Source organism: Ascaphus truei, chromosome 2 (assembly GCF_040206685.1).
Source record: "Ascaphus truei isolate aAscTru1 chromosome 2, aAscTru1.hap1, whole genome shotgun sequence".
Classification (NCBI taxonomy): Eukaryota; Metazoa; Chordata; class Amphibia; order Anura; family Ascaphidae; genus Ascaphus; species Ascaphus truei.
In genome coordinates this window covers 44,727,380-44,749,024 of record NC_134484.1, presented here as the reverse complement: position 1 = coordinate 44,749,024, position 21,645 = coordinate 44,727,380, and the positions used below count along the sequence as shown (strand labels likewise).

The 21,645-nt window shown below is 39.7% G+C and overlaps 1 protein-coding gene across 3 annotated transcripts in view; it reads left to right on the top strand.

Annotated features, from left to right (window-relative positions):
• The window catches only part of MTBP (MDM2 binding protein), a 61,206-nt gene that overhangs the window by 28,783 nt on the left and 10,778 nt on the right, over positions 1 to 21,645 (top strand). For all 3 annotated transcript variants that reach the window (XM_075582313.1, XM_075582312.1, XM_075582314.1), the window contains 5 exons: positions 938 to 1,093; positions 12,920 to 13,015; positions 13,587 to 13,853; positions 16,593 to 16,836; positions 21,207 to 21,320. In XM_075582313.1, the coding sequence (XP_075438428.1) occupies positions 938 to 1,093; positions 12,920 to 13,015; positions 13,587 to 13,853; positions 16,593 to 16,836; positions 21,207 to 21,320 (877 nt within the window). The remainder of the gene's footprint in view (positions 1 to 937; positions 1,094 to 12,919; positions 13,016 to 13,586; positions 13,854 to 16,592; positions 16,837 to 21,206; positions 21,321 to 21,645) is intronic.

Genomic DNA, 21,645 nt, shown 5'->3' with positions numbered 1-21,645 from the left:
AGACTCTGAACAATAGGAGGGATAGTCTATTTGTAGGTGTACAAGTCAATGTTCTGTATACTAAAACAGCGGTGTGCAAACTGGGGGGCGCAGGCAGCGTGCGGTGAAACCTGGGGGCTGGCGGAGCTGTGCACGGGCGGCCAAAAGCTCTATGCTGCTGTGGCTAGCTGCTGGGGTGGGGCTTTCCTTCCCTGTACACAGACATCCCCTCCTCCTCCTCCTGTGTCACCCACCCCAGTTTTCAGGAGCATGCTTACAGTAGTACTTCCTCCCTCAGGTAAAAGTGTGGGACTTATGATTGTGTGTTGTGTGTTGTGTGTGTGTTGTGATTGTCTGTTGGCTGTGATTGATTGTGGGCTGTGATGTTGTGTGTGCTGTCTGTGTTGTCATTGTGTTGTCATTGTGTTGTGATTGTGTGTGTTGTGGTTGAATGCATGGGTGTGCAAACTGGGGGTGTAAGCTCTCCAAAGCTTGGCGCATTGGGAGACAAAATTGACTTTGAAGCGTGCTCAGCAGTCAATGCGTGAGTGCGTGAGCGCGCACGCACAGGCACGCAAACACACACAAAAATAGCCCCGATCCATAACAACCGCCCCCTCCCCCCCCCCCCCCCCCCGCTCTTGCTTGCAAAATTATGCCGGTCACCCTGTGCTCATACTTGGAGAGTTGGTGATGTCACAGCTCTGAGGCGGCGTGGACGCAGCCTAATTTTGCATGCGGGAGGTGTTGCTATAAGTATTTAGACATATTTGTATTTACATTGTACACTGTTTAATAAAGGTTTTTTTTGGTTTGATTTTTTTTCATGTGATTTTGATTACATCAAGCGGGGGAGGGGGGGCTGAGAAATTTCATGGATGAAAAGGGGGGCTCGGCATAAAGGGTTGTGCATCGCATAGTAATACTGTATATATTTCCTATATCTCCTGTTCTTCAGGGCTTCTATACTTTCGGGTTCAACAGAACAGTTGTTTGGTCGAAAAGATGGCCAAAGAGAAGCAATGACTCAGCTAGATGCTAAAGAACTTCTGAAATACTTTACTCCGCAAGGATTAGCACTCGGAGAGCTGCAGCCCTTGCAGGTTCAACGAGGGTAAGTTTAATTTTTTTACTAGACACCACGTGTAGTTGTTTTTTTTTTTTTTTTGCAACCTGTCACGAATCGGTACATGGAGGAATAATGTGTACTTGATAGAGCTGATTAGTCATGCTGTGTCTTGCAGTGTTTTTTTTGTGTGTAGTATGTTTCTGTATACATAACTTTATTTATTACAAATGGATCTTTGTTTGCTTTTCACTTATTATTTCCATTCCATCACCTGGGGAGAGGCAAGGAAAAAGGCATTAGCACTTCATGTTTTCACTTGAATGACCACTTCCTCAGTCTTGAGCTACTGTTCTGTATTATAGTCAAGAGGATTAAACAAGTTGTCTCTTGCTTTACACACATGCTAAATTACTGAATCCATTGAACATGGTCTTTAGTCCACATTAATTATGTTCATGCAATAACATGGTATACGTATGCTGACCACTTGTGGTAATTTGTGAATCGTAGACTAAAATGCCCAATGGAACTAGATTTGTTCGTTAGGTTTTTGGGCCTGTGATTAATATTGTACATTTCTCAATACTGATTAGTTGTAGACCAGTAGAATAAAGTGTTGGAAGAACTTCTTCAGATTAGCTCAGAAACATTTTGCAGAAACAAGATGCTACGAATGTCCGTTAAAACAAAATTGGGAATGCTTAGAAACCTGTTTCCTAAGGAATGTAATTATTCTATCTGATTCATTATTAGCATTGTGCTTGGTAGCTGAAGCAATGAATAAATCTTTGTATTTAATAATCATTTATGTGGGCTTTTGGGTGCACCAAAATCTAGTGCTGGGAAGGTTTCAATAATGTCTATAATGCATCTGTAGATTAGACCTGAACTTGCTTGATATTGCCACTTTGTGTCAGTGTTGGAACTTGCTGTCTATGCTTCTAGAACATTGGTGGGCAACAGGTGGCCAGGGCTGCATGTAGCCCATCGAGGCTTCACCTGTGCCCACCAACTGCTGGCCACCCAGCAGCCCGCTCTACCCAGGTCAGAGAGAGCAGAGCTGTTGCTTGTGTGAAATTGTAGCTTCTTCCTGCACCTTCAGCTGCATCGACAGGTGCAAAAGGACAGTGAAGCTTGATAATAAAACCGTGGAAATTAGCTCGCATGATCTGCTGGAGGTCCAGGTGCTGCTTGGCGTGCTCCTACCGAAGGAGTATCAAATGCAAAAGGAAGTGAATGGCGGTGCAACTGCCTTGGACGAAATGATGACTAGAAATTGCAGAGTACTGGGTACACAAAGTTTTAATGGCACATAATGGACAGCACAACGAAAAAACTCTGACGCGTTTCACAGAGGCCCGTGCGGCTGAAACACGTCAGAGTTTTTTCGTTGTGCTGTCCATTATGTGCCATTAAAACGTCGTGTACCCAGTACTCTGCAATTTCTGGTCATCATTGCACCGCCATTCACTTCCTTTTGCACCTCATCTCCAAATATTCTACTCGTGTTTACAATTCTAGAAGTACAAACAATCATATCTGGAAGTTTGTCATATGCTAAAATGATTTCTATACTTGTCTAAATACAAATATACAATTTCAAAACTGAACGTAAAGTTCATAGAATTCTGAAGGCCACTTGATTTAAAACACGTTATAGTATGTAGCACCATGTTTATGCTTGGATGTTTCTCAGTCCACAAAATGATTTGCCGTCTCCATATGTTTAATTACAAAAACAAAAATCAAGGTACTGAACTCAAAAACAAAATTAATAATGCCACGGCCTGACAATTGTTATTTGCATAGTTTTGTACTTTGTCTGACGATTATGTAATATATGGAGTACATTTTTAGCATACTTTTCAAGTGCAGTGTCCCCTTTTTAAAAGCAAAAAGTGTTTAGCCTCTATGTTCCTGGGCAGACCAAATGTCCAGAGTATCTTCAATATATAGACAATACATTTAATTTACACATGATTAACCTGGTTCTAGTTCACATGAGAGATTCTGAGGTATGTAATGTGTACTTAAACATCGACCTTTTGTATAAACCATGAGGCATGGATTTGCTAACCAGTTTTATTGAAGTATGACATATCGGTTTAAATAAAAATGTTACCTTGTATGCTGTCCTTGGTTAATTGCGTTTGAAAAACAGTTTGCTGCTGTTGCTTTGTATCTCAAAGCAGAATTGTTTCAAATATTGACAAAGGGAACACAGAAGAATTCTGCTGCCAGTGCTCAATGGCCAAAGCGTAGAATATCTTATTCTTAGAACATAATGGCACACGTCTGCAGCATATAACTATCACTCTAGACAAGCGTATTAAGCGGACCCAGTGGAGCAGGCTGGGCGGAGGGGTAAGGTGAGGTGACGCTAAGAGTCGCCGACCATCCAGAGAACAGCCAGGCTGACGCTAAGTCACCCACCGTCCCCTCTGCCAATGATGATACCTGCTGTCATGCTGCTTGATCCGGTGTAGCCAAATAGATAAAGGTGAAGCACCGTTGAGTGAATGCCTGCAGTGATGTGTGTCCTGGAATCCACGTGCAAACAGCAAAGGTACCGGAACAGCCAAACGAAGAAGCGGTGCACTGAGGTAAGTAGAGAACCACACGCAGCTCTAACAAAAAACGACTAATTTATTGAAAAAAAAGGGAACAAACATCATGAAGCTAGGAACCTCTTACGCGTTTCATCCCGCAAGGGACTTTGTCAAAGAGTGAGTGGTGAACTCTCTCATACACTTCTATATACCACCAGCTTGACTGTGATAGGTCAATAATAAATTGATTTAGAACGGCAACTCCTATATGCAGCTGCAGGTTAATTAATGAGACTGCCGTTCCATCTATACAAGCATAGTGGTGTGTAGAAGGGGAGAGAAGGATAACAACATACAAGTGTATACATAGTACATATATAACAACAAATATACAATTTATTGCAAAACTACTGTAAAATAGTATAAACAGTAGTAGCAAGAGATAATTTAAAACCAACATTCAAGCAACATAGATGAAAACAAGGAATGGATTAGAATATAAAGAAATTATATAATAAAGAAAGATAAAAGACAGGTAAAAAATATATATTATATTACAATAAGCAATATTGAAAAGTATATTATAATCACTCAACATAATAAAACAATTATAATAATCAAAAATAATAACCTGTCTTATATCAATATAAATGAAAGAAATAAAAATAAGAAATTGTCAAAAATGAAAACAATAATAAAGAAAATAAATATGTTAATAATAGAAATATAGCATATCATAAATATACTGATAATAAAGTATACATAATATCCCATATGGTGAGCAACAGCATATATCTAAATGACATTATAACAACACCAGAGAAGCAAAAAGCAGAAGCAAGCAAATACTTAAACATATTTCTTTAGTTAGACTAGGAAATGTTTAAGCTCCCAATCGGTATTAATACTGTAGGGTTGCAATGTATTCATGATATAGATCCAGTGCATCTCTCTCATTTAATAAATTTAACCTATCACCACCTCTTGGATGACATGGGACATGTTCAATCACAATAAACGAGAAATTAGATATATCGCCATGAGGGCAGGTAGAGAAGTGACGAGACACTGGATGTTTATCATCCTTCTTTTTAATGAGACGTATATGTTCCATAATATGTGACCGTAAAGGTTTGCGTAGTACGTCCCACATATTTTTTATGGCATCCACATTGTAATACATATACAACAAATGATGTATAACAATTAATAAAACTAATAATGTAATGATGAGATTTATATGAATTGAAAAATTTTGTAGACATAGAATATTGACAGAACCTTCTATAGGTAAAGATCCTTTAGGAATCCCACATATCTCTCTGTAATTATCATTAGATCTAAACATGCTGGGTGAAAAGGGGTTAGGTTTTGTTCCTGAACAGGACTTCCAGTTATTCCAGACTATTATTGATCTTCAAATGTTTACGAGGAAACTGGCCCTTAGAAAATTCTTTGGTGTTAAGAACAGAGTCAATTCTGGTTTAGAGTCTACCGAACCTAACATTATACCATCTGTCTCTGATAATGATTTATCTATTTCCCCATACACATTTAAAGATCAATGTTTTTTATCTGATATGCAGAGTCTCCTTGAGGAAGATGGTGAATCCATGCATGATCATATACAACCCTTTTTAGGGTATCAAGACTCAGGTCTTAGACCGAAATCTGTATTTTGTCCTAATATGAACAGAGGACCATATATTACAACTTATGAAAGACTAATTGAACGTGACTTGAGAATTTTGGCTAATGGTTATATGTTTTCACACTACCACACTAACAATCTTACTATATCTGAGATTAAGGAATTGGATATCCTTAAAAAAGATACCTCTATAGTAATTAAAAAGGCCGATAAAGGGGGTGCCCTTGTAGTTATGTCTGCTGATAAATATCAAGAAGAAGCATTGAGACAGCTTGATGACTCTAATACCTACTGTCGGTCAGACCATAATCCTACATCATCTTTTTCTAATTAATTAAAAGAACTTATTTCTTTTGGTAAAATTCTATGTACACTATATGTTAAAGAATGTGAATTCTTGTACCGTCCGCATCCCGTGATTCCGATATTTCACCATCTCCCGAAGATCCATAAGTCGCTGGTCGACCCTCCTGGTTGACCAATTGTAGTGAGTATTGGGTCTTTGGGAGATGGGTTATCGCGGTATGTGGACGTTTTTTTTTGCAGCCTCTAGTGCAAAGTTTGCCATCTTTTATTAAAGATTTGGCGGATTTAATACTATCTCTACAAGATGTCAAATGGAGTAGTCGGTACAGATGGGTCACTTTAGACGTGTCCTCTCTGTACTCGATTATTGATCACAAAGATGGTGTCAGAGCGGTTCAACATTTTCTTAATTTATCCGATTTATCTATTGCACAATGCACTTTTCTTATAGAATCTATCACATTCCTTCTCACTCACAACTATTTTTTATTTGATTCACGTTTCTATTTACAACTATTGGGCACGGCTATGGGGACCTCTTTTGCACCCTCATATACCAATTTATTTATGGGTTTTTGGGAGTTATACTTTTTATATCACGATTCTAATATTTTTCGTAATCACATTATTTTTTATAAACGCTACATTGATGACTTGATTATGGTGTGGGATGGGGATGATGATTCACTTTTTTCGTTTGTTAATTATTTGAATATTAATGATTTAAATTTAAAATTTACTTTTGAGCACAACTGGCACCACATTAATTATTTAGATCTTACTTTATACATTGATACTAACAAATGTATCCAATTTTGACATCTATAGAAAAATACATTCTCGTAATGCACTTCTCTCTGCACAGAGCTGCCATCCTAAATCGCTTATTAGGGGCATCCCAAAAGCACAGTTTATTAGGTTGAGAAGATTGTGTTCTAGTGATTGAAGCCTTTTTGATTCAGTCAAAAGATATGTTTTTGAGATTTCAAGAGAGAGGTTATTCATTGAATGATATTCAAGAGGCATATATTCATGCTAAATCACTTGACAGGAGATCACTTTTGCTAAATATGAATAAATCCAATAGACGTAATAAAAGATCCACACAACATGTTACTGACAATTCTACTTGTCCATTGTTTATTACCACCTTTAATAGACAAGCACGACATATCAAAGCCATCTTTTATATCAGTTGTTCCCAAACTTTTTCCGCTCAAGGCTCCCCAAGGCGATCAGGATTTTTTCAAGGCTCCCCAAGGCGATCAGGATTTTTCCACGGCACCCAAAGTAAAAACAAAGTTGTATATACATACCTAACAGTTGCACTGCGCAGTTGGTGTTCTCTCACACACACTCTCTCTCTCAGACACACACACTCACACACACACTCTCTCTCTCAGATACACACACACTTTCTCTCTGACACACTCACACACTCTCTCTCTGACACACTCACACACACTCTCTGACACACTCACACACACACTCTCTCTCTCTGACACACTCACACACACTCTCTGACACACTCACACACAGTCTCTATCTCTCACACACTCTCTCACACACACTCTCTCTCACACACACTCTCTCTCACACACACTCTCTCTCACACACACTCTCTCTCTCACACACTCTCTCTCTCACACACTCTCTCTCTCACACTCTCTCTCGCTCACACTCTCTCTCACACACTCTCTCTCTCACACACTCACCCTCTCACACACTCACCCTCTCACACACTCACCCTCTCACAGACTCACCCTCTCACAGACTCACCCTCTCACAGACTCAAAGAGACAGAGTGTGGGGGAGAGAGACAGAGAGAGTGTGGGGGAGAGAGACAGGGAAGGGAGAGAGGAGATAGGGGGGGATTGACTGATGGAGGGGAACTGGGTGAGGAGATGGTGACTGACTGGGTGACTTTGACTGACTAGGTGGGGGTGTGACTGATTGGGGGGTACCTCTGGTGTCACACACACACACACTCCCATATACACACACACACACTCCCATACACACACACCCATATACACACACACACACCTATATACACACACACACACACACACACACACACCCATACACACACACCCATACACACACACACACACACACACACACACACACATATACACACACATACCCATATACACACACACACACACACACACACACACCAATATACACACACACCCATATACACACACACCCATATACACACCCACATAAACACACACCCATATACACACAAACACTTTCTCTACCATATACACATACACACACACACACACACACACACACACACACACACACACACACACACACACACACCCATATACACAAACACTTTCTCTCCATATATACATACACACACACACTCTCACTCTACACAGACGGGGGGGGTCGGAACAGAGGAAAGGCTGCGACCAGCACCACCACCCGCTCCCACCCCCTCCTCCCACGCAGGCAGCGGGAGCGCCGGGGACAGCGGTGGGGAGAAGAAACCCCCCGCTACCACCTGCATGCAGGCAGCAGGAGTACCGGGCACATGGGGGGATCAGAGGTAAGCGGGAACCCGAGGGACATCCCCGCTCCCGTCTCCTGCCCCGCGGGCTGTCACGCGTTGACAGGGAGAAGCGGGAACCCGAGGGACATCCCCACTCCCATCTCCTGCCCCGCGGGGTGAAGGGTGCTGCGGGGGGGAGAGTGATGATGCGCCGATGCGGCCGGGGGGTGGCGGTTTTGGCCGGGGGGGTGAGGTGTTAGTGCTGCTGGGAGACATGTCTCCCGGTGCTGCTCCTCCAGCGCACGCAGGGAGAGCGGGCGCCGGGTTCAGCGTTTTTTTTTTTTAAATTTGCTGGCCCTTGTTTCCCGCTGCTGGCGGCCCTGATCGTGGCGCCCCTCTAGCCAAGCCACGGCGCACCAGGACGCCGCGGCGCACAGTTTGGGAAACACTGTTTTATATACATTGGAACACATTATCCTTAGATAAAGATATTTAATCTATTGTTCAAAATGGTCCAAACTTTGTATTTAGAAAAGGAAGATATTTAGCTGGTCATCTTTCACCCAGCATGTTTAGAATCTAATGATAATTACAGAGAGATATGTGGGATTCCTAAAGGTTTCTTTACCTGTGGAAGGTGTTCTATCTGTCAATATTCTAAGTCTACAAAATTTTTCAATTCATATAAATCTCATTACATTACTAGTTTTATTAATTGTTATACATCATTTGTTGTATATGTATTACAATATGGATGCCATAAAAAATATGTGGGACGTACTACGCGACCTTTACGGTCACGTATTATGGAACATATATGTCTCATTAAAAAGAAGGATGATAAACATCCAGTGTGTCGTCACTTTTCTACCTGCCCTCATGGCGATATATCTAATTTCTCGTTTATTGGGATTGAACATGTCCCATGTCATCCAAGAGGTGGTGATAGGTTAAATTTATTAAATAAGAGAGAGATGCACTGGATCTATATCATGAATACATTGCATCCCTACGGTATTAATACCGATTGGGAGCTTAAGCATTTCCTAGTCTAACTAAAGAAATATGTTTAAGTATTTGCTTGCTTCTGCTTTTTGCTTCTCTGGTGTTGTTATAATGTCTTTTAGATATATGCTGTTGCTCACCATATGGGATATTATGTATACTTTATTATCAGTATATTTATGATATGCTATATTTCTATTCATTAATTTATTTTTATATTTATCATCTTTATTATTGTTTTCATTTTTGACAATTTCTTATTTTTATTTCTTTCATTTATATTGATATAAGACAGGTTATTATTTATGATTATAATAATTGTTTTATTATGTTGAGTGATTATAATATACTTTTCAATATTGCTTATTGTAATATAATATATATTTCTTACCTGTCTTTTATCTTTCTTTATTATATAATTTCTTTATATTCTAATCCATTCCTTGTTTTCATCTATGTTGCTTGAATGTTGGTTTTAAATTATCTCTTGCTACTACTGTTTATACTATTTTACAGTAGTTTTGCAATAAGTTGTTTATTTGTTGTTATATATGTACTATGTACAGTATACACTTGTATGTTGTTATCCTTCTCTCCCCTTCTACACACCACTATGCTTGTATAAATGGAACAGCAGTCTCATTAATTAACCTGCAGCTGCATATAGGAGTTGCCGTTCTAAATCAATTTATTATTGACCTATCACAGTCAAGCTGGTGGTATATAGAGGTGTATGAGAGAGTTCACCACTCACTCTTTGACAAAGTCCCTTGTGGGATGAAACGCGTAAGAGGTTCCTAGCTTCATGATGTTTGTTCCCTTTTTTTCAATAAATTAGTCGTTTTTTGTTAGAGCTGCGTGTGGTTCACTACTTACCTCAGTGCACCGCTTCTTCGTTTGGCTGTTCAAATATTGACAAACCCATATTTTTTTTAATGCCATAGTTCCCAATAGGTTTCATTTTTAAAGTAAGTTCAAAATAATGCTAAAAATGAAAAATGTCAACCAGCGTTGACGTCTGCTTTAACGCCCTGATCATGAATTCTTGACTGGGGAATACAGTCTGCCTTACTTAATCAGCAATACTACATGCCCTCTTTTTTTCTTATTTTTATATATAAAGCATGTGATAATGTATTCTACATTCTTACCTAAACTGGCTGGCTATAGTTTGGTGCTCCTGTTATAAATCTGTAAAAACCTTCTGGTGTTACTAACATAATGGCTGCTTTAGTCAGTGTAACTCAGTAGCTACAATGTATTCTTATATTAGTAAGGTAGCATTATCTATTGTTAGTTTGCAGCTCAAACTGCTGGGAAATTTGACAGCAAATTATCACAAACAGGAAAGTGTTGCAAATATCTTGCACAGCTTGAGAGGTGTGTTAAAACCTGCTACAGAAATCAAAAGATGTGGAAAAACAGACAGTGAATCCCTGCGCTTCTCCCTTTGGGATAGCAATAATAGGGGAATATATATGTATATGGTGTAAAAATCTATATGATAAGGGAGACTTTTGGTTTACATCCTTTGATCAAATAATGCCAAGCAGGCTAACCACATCAAGGTAAGTCTCTATAGCAGGTCCCTACGCTAAATGATACTAATGTTATGTGAAATAAACCCATCATAGGCTTATATAACATAGTGCAGTTAAAAAGTGGTATATACCAGTGAAGATACTCGCATGTCTGCAAGTGAAGGGAATCATGAAATACAGGGACCTTGCTGGCAGATTATATACCTAGAAGGAGGGGCTGGCCTCCCACAAGCTGCCCAATAACCAGTTGCAGGTGATTGGCTAAATATATTAATTACACCCTAATAGTGGTGCCCTATAGAAGCGTGCTGCTAAGGATTAAAATCGGCATAACAGAAAATGTAAAACAAATATTTAATCGCTGCAGCTAGCGATGGGATTGGCCATACAAATGTGAAAAACAGACAGTGAATCCCTGTGCTTCTCCCTTTGGGATAGCAATAATTGGGGAATATATATGTATATGGTGTAAAAATCTATATGATAAAGATACTTTAAAACAGGGGCCCCCAACCTTTTCGGCACGAGGGACCGGTTTCGTGGAAGACCATTTTTCAGGGATGGTTTCTAGATGAGGCCAGAGAGAGGTATTGGGTAAAATATACACTTTAATAACAAATGAACTCTCAACTCACATGTAAGAAAGTCACAGGCTGCAAACGTGTAGTCCGTGACCAGTGCGGCACTGGCGTGTCCCTGCTACCGCGTCAGGTATCCTTCTCGGGGGCACAGCTGGAATGCAATCTGGATCGGGCTGCTACGGTGGCCTCTCTGGGACAAACAACTGAGCAACGCGTTTCAACGATTTATACAGTTGTGCTTAACCCGTGGCTCCTCACCTACTGCTGTGCGGCCCGGTTCCTAACAGACCACGGATCGGTACCGGTTTGGGAACCGCTGCTTTAAAACACATTAAAATGGCATTAAGAGTTTAATAATAATAATAATAATAATAAACAAAATGCAGCAAGTATTATCCAATACTACATAACTGATTTATTTAGTGAAAGAAAAATAATCATTAACATGTTTTGCTGCTTTAATGTCACAGCTTTGTAATGGGTGACCTCAGTGGCCAATTGGATCTTTTTCTTTACTGGCATATAAAAAGCTTCATATTTTGGGAACTAGGGGATCTCCAGAACTGAAAGTAGCATGGTTCATAAGGACAACAGTCCGGCTCATATGAGCACAAATAGTAATTTTGGCGGTACACTGCTAATTTTAAAGAATTTTTCAAGCTGATCCAAAAACAAATGAAGTTTTCATAATTGAAGCATCCAACCTGATAACCACTTAAGTATAAAACAAGCAGAACAGACCCCAAAAAGAGGGTCAGAAGAACCCCATGCCAGTGCACTCTATGCCAAACATCGCTCGTTCTAGGCACTAATAGCCCTTAAGTAGTTATCCCAATATATTAGGATAACTACTTAAGGGCTATTAGTGTCTAGAAGGAGCAATGTTTGGCATAGAGTGCATTGGCATGGGGTTCTTCCGTCCCTCTTCTTGGGGTCTGTTCTGCTTGTTCTATATAGTTTACCCTGTTGCACCTGCTATTTTATAGGACTTATCATTATAGGAGTGCAGTCAGATTTATCTGTTTTATTGGAACCACTTAAGTATGTATTTTTGTTTTTACAGTGAGGCAATGACCTTGATGGATCCAAATGTAACCTCCAATGCTACAAATTGAAGCACCCGTAGTAATGCAGGGAGTAGTTTACAGAAGTTTTTTTTGGGGGGGGGACGTGGCAGTTAGAGGCCCCGCGCTCTTCCCCCAGGCATTTACATTTTAATGCCTGGGGACCGCGCGAGGCCTTAGTAACTCACTTACCTGGATTCAGCTGGCTTCGGGCGACACGTCGCCATGGCAGCGCAGCATCACATGATGTCACATGACCCACGGCGTCATTTGACGCCGGCACAAAGGAAGGGGGGAGCACCAGCACTGGAGGAGAGCAGCCAAGGGGGTGCAGCACCAAAGGTTTGTGCACCCCTGCAGCAGACCATTTGTATATTGCAGTGTAAACCAGAATCTTATCTTGTAGCTTTCTATGGAATGGTTATTGTTCCAAGATATACATGTGAAAATTGTGCTATAAATGGTAATCAATCTTTTCATGAGTCTGCTCAACCTGCCACTTTACATTTACCTCGTGGAATTCTCTTGACGTGAAGTTCATATTGCATTGAGTACTGTGCAAGATCATTAATATGGAAGTTAAAGAAAAGTGCCATAACAGCTTGAAATTCCATTTGAAATGTTCTTCAAATAATGTGCTTGACAGATTGTCTTTTTCTTTCCAGTGAAAACGCATTCCTTTTAACACCAAAACTTACCCCACGGAAACTGAAAGGGTTACCTTTTGAAAAAGCATCTGCATGCCATTATCACGGTCTTGAGTAAGTTTCCCACACCCTCAGATGTGTTTTTCCAATGTTCTACTTTTGTTATAGCAGTTTGACTCCATATGGAATCAATATTGTGGCACAGGACTAGGAAAAGGGTGTTTTGTAATCTGTTACATGTTTGTAATGGCTCTGCACTGTTTTCAGTTTTTCTGAGATCCTCCAGTTGCTAATCAAATGTTTACTAGAAAATCAGAAGTTAAAATGCTACCCTTAATGAAAGGCTTCAGTGCCAATCAACTTACTTCAATCGTTCTACTCTTATTTGTAACTCAGATTGCCTAATTTCAATTTCTCAAGTCTCTCCTCATGTAAATTAGGTGCATTCAGCTGTGTGCAGGTGCACTGGTTCTTCAAATATCCTGGTATGGCTGTAGCACTGCCCCCACCCCCCAGGAGAGATTTGAGAAGCCCAATGTACTGTACACTAGCGCTAATTGCTGATTGTGTTTTCCACTTGGTCTTTGTGTCTGTAATTTAACTTGGGTATGCTTGAAAATATATTCAGATCTATGTATCTTAAAATGTAGTGAAATCATTGAAATTGGCTTTTTTGACTTTGTAGATATTGCCTTGATAACAGAAAAGCTCTTGAACGTGATGTGGCATTCGTGGAACTTCAGTCGCGCCTTATTCGCTACGAAACTCAGACTACCTGTACGAGAGAGTGTTGCCCTTTTCCATTTGCCTTAAGCCCCCTTCCATCACCTGCTGTCCTTTCTGAGCCAGGCAGTGTACCCGATGGAGAATTATTGCAAAGTGAACTCAGAGTAGACCCATTAAGGCTGAAGCGGCGTTCAAAGGAACTAGATGGACTGTATGCCAACAAGAGGTAATGCACTTATTACCAATTGCCTTTCACATTAAGTATAACCATGTACATACAGGTAACTATATTTTGTTAAACAACAGTACCAGATATTTCAAACTATTGCCTTCTTATATTATACCACAACGGCTTGAAAGTGTTACTTTTATACTTTCTATAGCAGCATGGTAATTGTAGCTGATAGTAGTCTCAACGTGCAAGTTTAATACACATCCATTTAACATGCTGTAAAGGGATTGAGAATTCTAGGGAAGGTGAAATGGTCTTTGTTTATGCTAATTGTCTTATTGAACCTTTGTTACTGCTCTGTTGCATATTTAGTCTGTAAATGACGAGTGTGCAAAGTACTTATTAGGGTATATTTGTTGTTTTCAACTCTTGCGTTATCAATCCTTGATAACCATGACTACCATAAAATAGTTTTTAGTCTACATTGATAAAGTTTATATAGGGCCTAGTTACCTTTAGCATTAAAATGATTATTTGTACACTTCCTTACAAGCTGGATTTTTTGGGGGGGTTGCAATTAGACAATTAACTCCCAAGTGCTTTGACTTTTTGGGAAATCCTTTTTGAACGTGGGTAGCTCCAACAACTTCACGTGGATTATCTTTATCCCATGTTCATACAAAACTAAAAATGAAGACTGGAGATGGATGTGTTGGAATTATCCTCTTATTTATTTTGGACAAAGCTTCCATGGGTTATAGTGGAGCAGGTAGCTGAACAGGACAGGGGAGAGGGGGATGCTTCGCTCTTAGCTATGAATGTAGTGTAAAACTGAATAGAGGTGACACCTGAGGATCAAAATGCAATTAGCTAGGGAATAGGTTGAGCGAGAGAGAAAAGGGATCCTCTTTATTGGTGCACACTTTAAAAAGTAAGGAAGGTGGCCAAATACATTAAATTAGAAGAAAACCATATTAATGTTCTATAGAGGTAGATAATCAGTATGACTAGAGTTAAAGCCCAACCAGTAGCAATATTAGGCTAATGAGGACTAATGCCAAATTGTGAGACCTGACAATGAATTGGTAGCAGGCACTTGGAATTATAAAGTGCTGCTAATAACTACTGTAGCTGTAAAAACAATTTTAAATGACCCATAGGGTATAACTATTAGCGTGAACTGAAGAATAACAGCTGCAGTGAGCAGATGTGCTTAAAACAATGTGAGGGCATAGAAGTGTTTAAACTGCCAACGGTGTGCATTTAGGCCGTCTGAATTAACTTCTTGTAGCAACCTAGTAGGTGTAATTGGCAATGTTGCTAATGGTAACCATGAGGGTGTAAATAAGTGATCAACTGCAAAAAAGCCTATATTGAGCCCACACTGCCTGTGTACTTGATTCCAGCAGCGTCTTATCTTACCTCCTATTAAGCCACTGACAGTCTGCCCAAAAGTGATGAATGGCAATAAAATAACTTGGTTTAGACTCATCAACTTAACTTATCAAAGACTGTATGTAATACATTGATACAAAAGTGTCAGTGGAGAAATGGTTAACCAAAAAATGCACAGTAAGCTATTAGACAATAGAGTAAATTACGGTAGTCAGAAAACCTCCTGATCATAATATTGGATTACTCAAAACCACATCAATATTGCTGTTACAGTTTGATTAGTCACTTGGTAAAATATGCCACTAAACCAATGCAGAAATATATACACCCCCAGGGAAGTACAAGGAGCCTGATAACATTTGATCTGTTCCTAGAACAAGATCACTACATTAGGTATTTCCCAAGGAGTTCAGGGAGAGAATGCTGCCCGCGATCTCCTGCACCCAGACCTCTCACAGATGCGACCGTCAGTAGTGCTGTCTGACTACTGAATAACCCTACACGCGTGTTTCGCCACCTAGTGGCGTCCCGAAGAAGCCACAAGGTGGCGAATTCAGACTGCCTAAATGCACACCGTTGGCAGTTTAAACATGCCCTCACATTGCTTTAAGCACATCAGCTCACTGCAGCTGTTTGTTTTTTTATTTTCTTCTTCTTTAGTTCACGTTAATAGTTTTACCCTATGGGTCATTAAAATTGTTTTTATAGTTATTAGCAGCACTTTATAATTTCAGCTACCAATTCATTGTCAGGTCTCCCAATTTGGCATTAGCCCTAATATTGCTACTAGTTGGGCTTTAACTCAACATATTAATTATCTGCCTCTATAGACCACTAATATGGTTTTCTTCTAATTTGATGTTGGCCTATATGGCCACCTTCTTTACTGTTTAAAGTGTGCACCAACAAAGAGGATCCCTGTTTTTATAGTGGAGCTGTCAGATGACGTATAGCATAATCGGACCCCAGTTTTGCCACATTGGTAATCTGCCCTGTAGTGTCTAGAATTAAATGTTAGTCATGTCATCTATCTGGTATCGTAAACTGCTTCACTTCACATAATGTCTATTTGTTTTCACTTAATTGTACAAGTTCTAGTTCAAGGTTTTATTTACAAGATGAGTACAATATGAACACCGTTGTTCAGCTGAAATGGAATAAGCGGAATTATGAAAAACAAATTGAATAGTTAATGGGCCAGACGCCATGGAGAGGATTGATATCCTTGGTAACTGTTTTTAATTATAGGGCATACTTAATTTGCGTTGCTGTACCTTCCTGGTAAAGTAATCTACAGATGTATACACATCAACCAAGCAAACATCTGTTTCTTTTAGTGCTGCATGTATGACCATAATTCATGTAAACTGCATATTTTTCCTTTGTCTTTTTATCCAGACTTGCGAAATCTGAAAGCTCAGATTCTCTACTGTCCCTTGCAAATGAAAGTATCGGGTATCCACTGCCATTTGGAGTCAAAAGACTGCGCCCTGAAAGAGCAGTGTCTGTTTCTTCATCTGTTCCGCTGCCCAGTAGCCAAACGCAAACCATAACTAATAAGCCTGCCCAATCGAGGCATAGCTCGTTGCCAGAACAGGAGAACAAGAAGAGCAAGGAATCAAGATCTCAAAAACATATCCGGGTAAAGTCTTCCATTGTGATACCTCTAAAAGTCCTAACTTATAGCAAGTTGAATGTATGCTGCATTTGAGCAAAACGTGGCCCTGGTCACCAGTGCAATACATAGAAGTCTTGGGTATCTGTATGTATGTCTTTATTTATATAGTGCCATTAATGTACATAGCGCTTCACAGTAATACACGTGACTATCATAAATAACAAATAATACAAATAACCGATCATGGGAATAAGTGCTTCAGACATAAGTAACATTTAGGAAGAGGAATCCGTACTCCGCGGAGCTTACAATCTAATTGGTAGGTAGGAGGGAACGTACAGAGACAGTGGGAGGGATTTATGTGTAGTTTTTGTAAACACTGTCCCTTCTGTCCCTGTTCGTGCGTGCCAGGTGGACCTTTTATGTGTCTGTGTATATGTGCTTTACTGTAAAAGTTATGAACTATGTAACTCATCACCAAGGAGTTGCAGGACCTCTGGTAGTAAACAAAGAAACCCTAATACACATCTAATATGGAAAATTATGTAGTTCATTAATGTTTTTTCTTCTAATAAGTATGGGTCATTTAGTTCAATACTTTGCCAAAACATTTCAAGCCTGCAACTACATCAATGTAAACCAATTAGCAGGTCGTACACTATATATATATACACACACACACACACACAGACACACACACACACATACATACATACATACATACATACATACATACATACATACATACATACATACATACATACATACATACATACATACATACATACATACATACATACACATACACACACATACACATACACACACATACATATACACACACATACATATACACACACATACATACACACACACACACGCACACACACATACACATATGTTGGAACTACGATCATTCACCCAGTAGCCCAAGCACGCTGCCTAGGGGTCACACTCGACTCCTCTCTCACATTCGCCTCTCACATTCAAAACATTTCTAAAACCTGTCGCTTTTTCCTCCGCAATATAACAAAGATACGCCCTTTCCTCTGTTACTCGACTGCCAAAACTCTGACTCAGGCCCTCATTCTCTCCCGTCTTGACTACTGTAACCTCTTGCTGTCCGGCCTTCCTGCCTCTCAACTGTCTCCCCTACAATCTATCCTAAACGCTGCTGCCAGAGTCCCGCTACTCTTTCCTAGATCTGTCTCAGCATCTCCCCTCATGAAATCCCTCTCCTGGCTTCCGATCAAATCCCGCATCTCACATTCCATTCTTCTCCTCACTTTTAAAGCTTTACACTCTTCTGCCCCTCCTTACATCTCAGCCCTAATTTCTCGCTATGCACCATCCCGACTCTTGCGTTCTGCTCAAGGATGTCTTCTTTCTACCCCCTTTGTATCTAAAGCCCTCTCCCGCCTTAAACCTTTTTCGCTGACTGCCCCACACCTCTGAAATGCCCTTCCCCTCAGTACCCGACTAGCACCCTCTCTATCCACCTTTAAGACCCACCTTAAGACACACTTGCTTAAAGAAGCATATGAATAGCACTGTGGATATTCTGAACACATGATACATAAAGCTTGGCCCCCTGCAGACGCACTTACCAGAACTCCCTCCTACTGTCTCTGTACGTTCTCCCTACCTACAAATTAGACTGTAAGCTCCTCGGGGCAGGGGCTCCTCTTCCTTAATGTTACGTTTATGTCTAAAGCACTTATTCCCATGATCTGTTATTTATATTATCTGTTATTTATTTGATTACCACATGTATTACTACTGTGAAGCGCTATGTACATTAATGGCGCTATATAAATAAAGACATACAATACAATACATACACACACATACACACACAGTGTGTTTGTATATTACACACATGTCCATGTTGTAGCGGATCACACTATAACGGGGTTGAGCTGTGTATGTATATAGCAACTTGCTGCAGCAAAGGTTTAGGAAGTGCCATGTTCCGTGCCATGCACAAAATGACAGTCAAATTTGGTTAATGCATGGTGATTTGAATGTCTTGTGATACTGCTACAGTAGAGTAGTACAAGGTAATTAAACAAAGAAATGGCAGTGTTTAAAGCGAGGCATGTCTACATTGTATCTTGTTTCAAGGCACCTGTTGTTCCTAATGTATGTTAGCGTTCATGGGCACAGATACTTGTGGCTTCAAAGTATCATAGGCGAAGATGTTTAGTGTGCCACCTGCTGGCCATCAAATGAACTCAAATAACCACACAAATCCTTATTCCGGCTGACCGTAGCTGAGCCGCAGACAAGTGTGAACAACAGCGTTCACACAGATGTCACTTTTCATCTCATGGCGCCCAGGCCGGCAGTAATTCTCAGTACATCTGTACCTTGGTTGTATTTCTTTTTCAGGAAGAAAGTAACTTCGAGAATATATTATTGAGTCTGGAAGTTTTTTTTTTTTTTCCTTTCCCTGTGATGTCAGAAATAAGATACTGGATCTACCAGGGTGTGATTGCTCAAATCTTAGACTTCAAGATGGATTAAAACCTGGCTTCCTTAAAAGTGCATTTTTCATTCAACAGATAGCACTTAAGCCAACTTTCACAAGGTTCACCAAGGCTACCATCAAGATCAAGCCACGGGTCATAGCCATTATTGTGATCTGAATTTTGTATTTGAGCAATTAACATCTCCTATCTTTAAGCTTTCACTCTTAAATGCCTAGCCATCAGAATTGGGGAGTTACATGCAGCATCATGCAGAGAACCATATTTCCAGGTCCACCAGGATAAGATCTCCATGAGAACTGATCCAAGAAGATATCAGAGTTTCATTTAAAGCAAGATACCGTAGTACCTTAATTTTTGTCCTAATCCGGTCAATGACCAAGAGAAGAGGCTACAACATTTGGATAAGGTCGGGACACTGAGAACTTGTGTCCAGAAAACTGAGGATTTTAGAAACTTCAGAGTTGGTCCTTTTTGAAGTTCCCAGGAATGGTCGTCAAGCTTCCTTTATAGAGATTTTCAGTGGGCGAAGGCCGCTCTGCGAGGCACTAAACCTCCACACCCAATTACAACACTTCTACAACGACGATATAGATGTCTATCACTATGACTATATATTATAACTACATTACATGATAAAATGTAACTTTGTATATGCAGTATGTGTTTGTGTGTTTTGTTTAAACTTTATTCGATAGAGTTGAACGGCAGCGCTACAAGTTCCTGGGACTTTTCTGGTGGTTGAACGTTTTCTTTTTGTTTTACTGGAATAAAAAATAAAAATGTAGTTATGGGATCACCAAATAGGAAGCCAACGAACATACAGAAACATTAACCATTCCCTGATATTAGAAAATATGTATACAGGCAGTCCTCGTTTTACAACGCCAAAACGGCTTATCCAACGCTCTTACGATGCTTTGCAAAGTTGTTTGTGTATATAATATATATTATATAATATTATACTATATAATATACCGTATTATATTATAGATTGTTATATTATATATATAATACAGTATATACACTATATAATTTGTGTGTGCTGCATATCTTATTGCCTGCGTAAAATATTTTGTGTATTTTATTGTTAAAAATGCCTTCAGGAACGGAACCTTTCATTTAAACAGTGTTCCTATGGGAAAACGTTTCGCTATCCAACGCCATTTTGATTAACGCATTGTGTCGGATAACCGAGGACTGCCTGTAATTGGCTTGGCTACAGCAATCGGTATATGCATAAAGATGTAGGATTAACTGAAAAGATATCAACAAATAAGATATTGGCATATAAAGGTATAAACCAATAATTGCCATATCATTTGATAAGGTACTAACATAAGGAATATATGTAAGATACTCCATGGCTGATAATTTACACCTCATACATTAACCTTGGCCTCTTGCAGACGCACTTACCAGAACGCCCTCCTACTATCTGTATGGTCTTCCTACCAACCAATTCGATTGTAAGCTCTTCAGAGCAGGGACTCCTTTTCCTAAATGTTACTTTTATGTCTGAAGCACTTCTTCCCTGTATGTGTTATTTGGTTTATTTGTTATTTATATGATTGTCACATGTATTACAATGCTAATGTAAAGGTTAAAGTTTGCATTATGCATCTAAAAAACATTGTGCAAAGCCTCTTGTGTAATCAGCTATATGAAACCGCAATGATAAAAGCAAGGTGTATGTATTATGTATGTACTGAAAAAGCAATTGTAAGTGGGAAAACACCAATCGCACGATTTGTACATAATTTAAGATGGTGGCGTATCAGAAAAGAAATCCCTCGGATAGTAGTGTCGGCTACCAACTCAATGCAGAACCAGGTCCTGCTTTCTGACAATATCTACAAACACACACAAATATTTTTTCTAATACAGTATATTTTCTTTTGCCAGATGCTGAAAGAAGTGGTATCAAAAACACTTCAGATACACGGGATTGAAGAGGGTCACCCCTGCTTTGCAGCTTGCAGCCAGCGGCTCTTTGAAATCTCAAAGTTCTATTTAAAGGTCCAGTATTTGTTGTTAGCAATGTTACAAGCCTCTTCCCCGCTATACAAAATGGATTAAAAAAACATTTAAGTGCAAAATATTTAAGCTTTACATTTTATCTTTAATGTGTTCGTAATTTGCTAGAACTAGGGTTTTAAAAAGATATGGTAAGCCAGTGTAGGATTTGCATAGTGGCGCAGCAGAAGTGCGAAATCATGGGGCCCCCGGGACAAATGAAAGGAGCAGCCCCCCCCTAACCCATAGCATAACCCCCCCACCCCCCTCTGAACCCATAGCGCACCTACCATGAAAAAATATCTTTTGGCGCGCAACTTTTACTTAA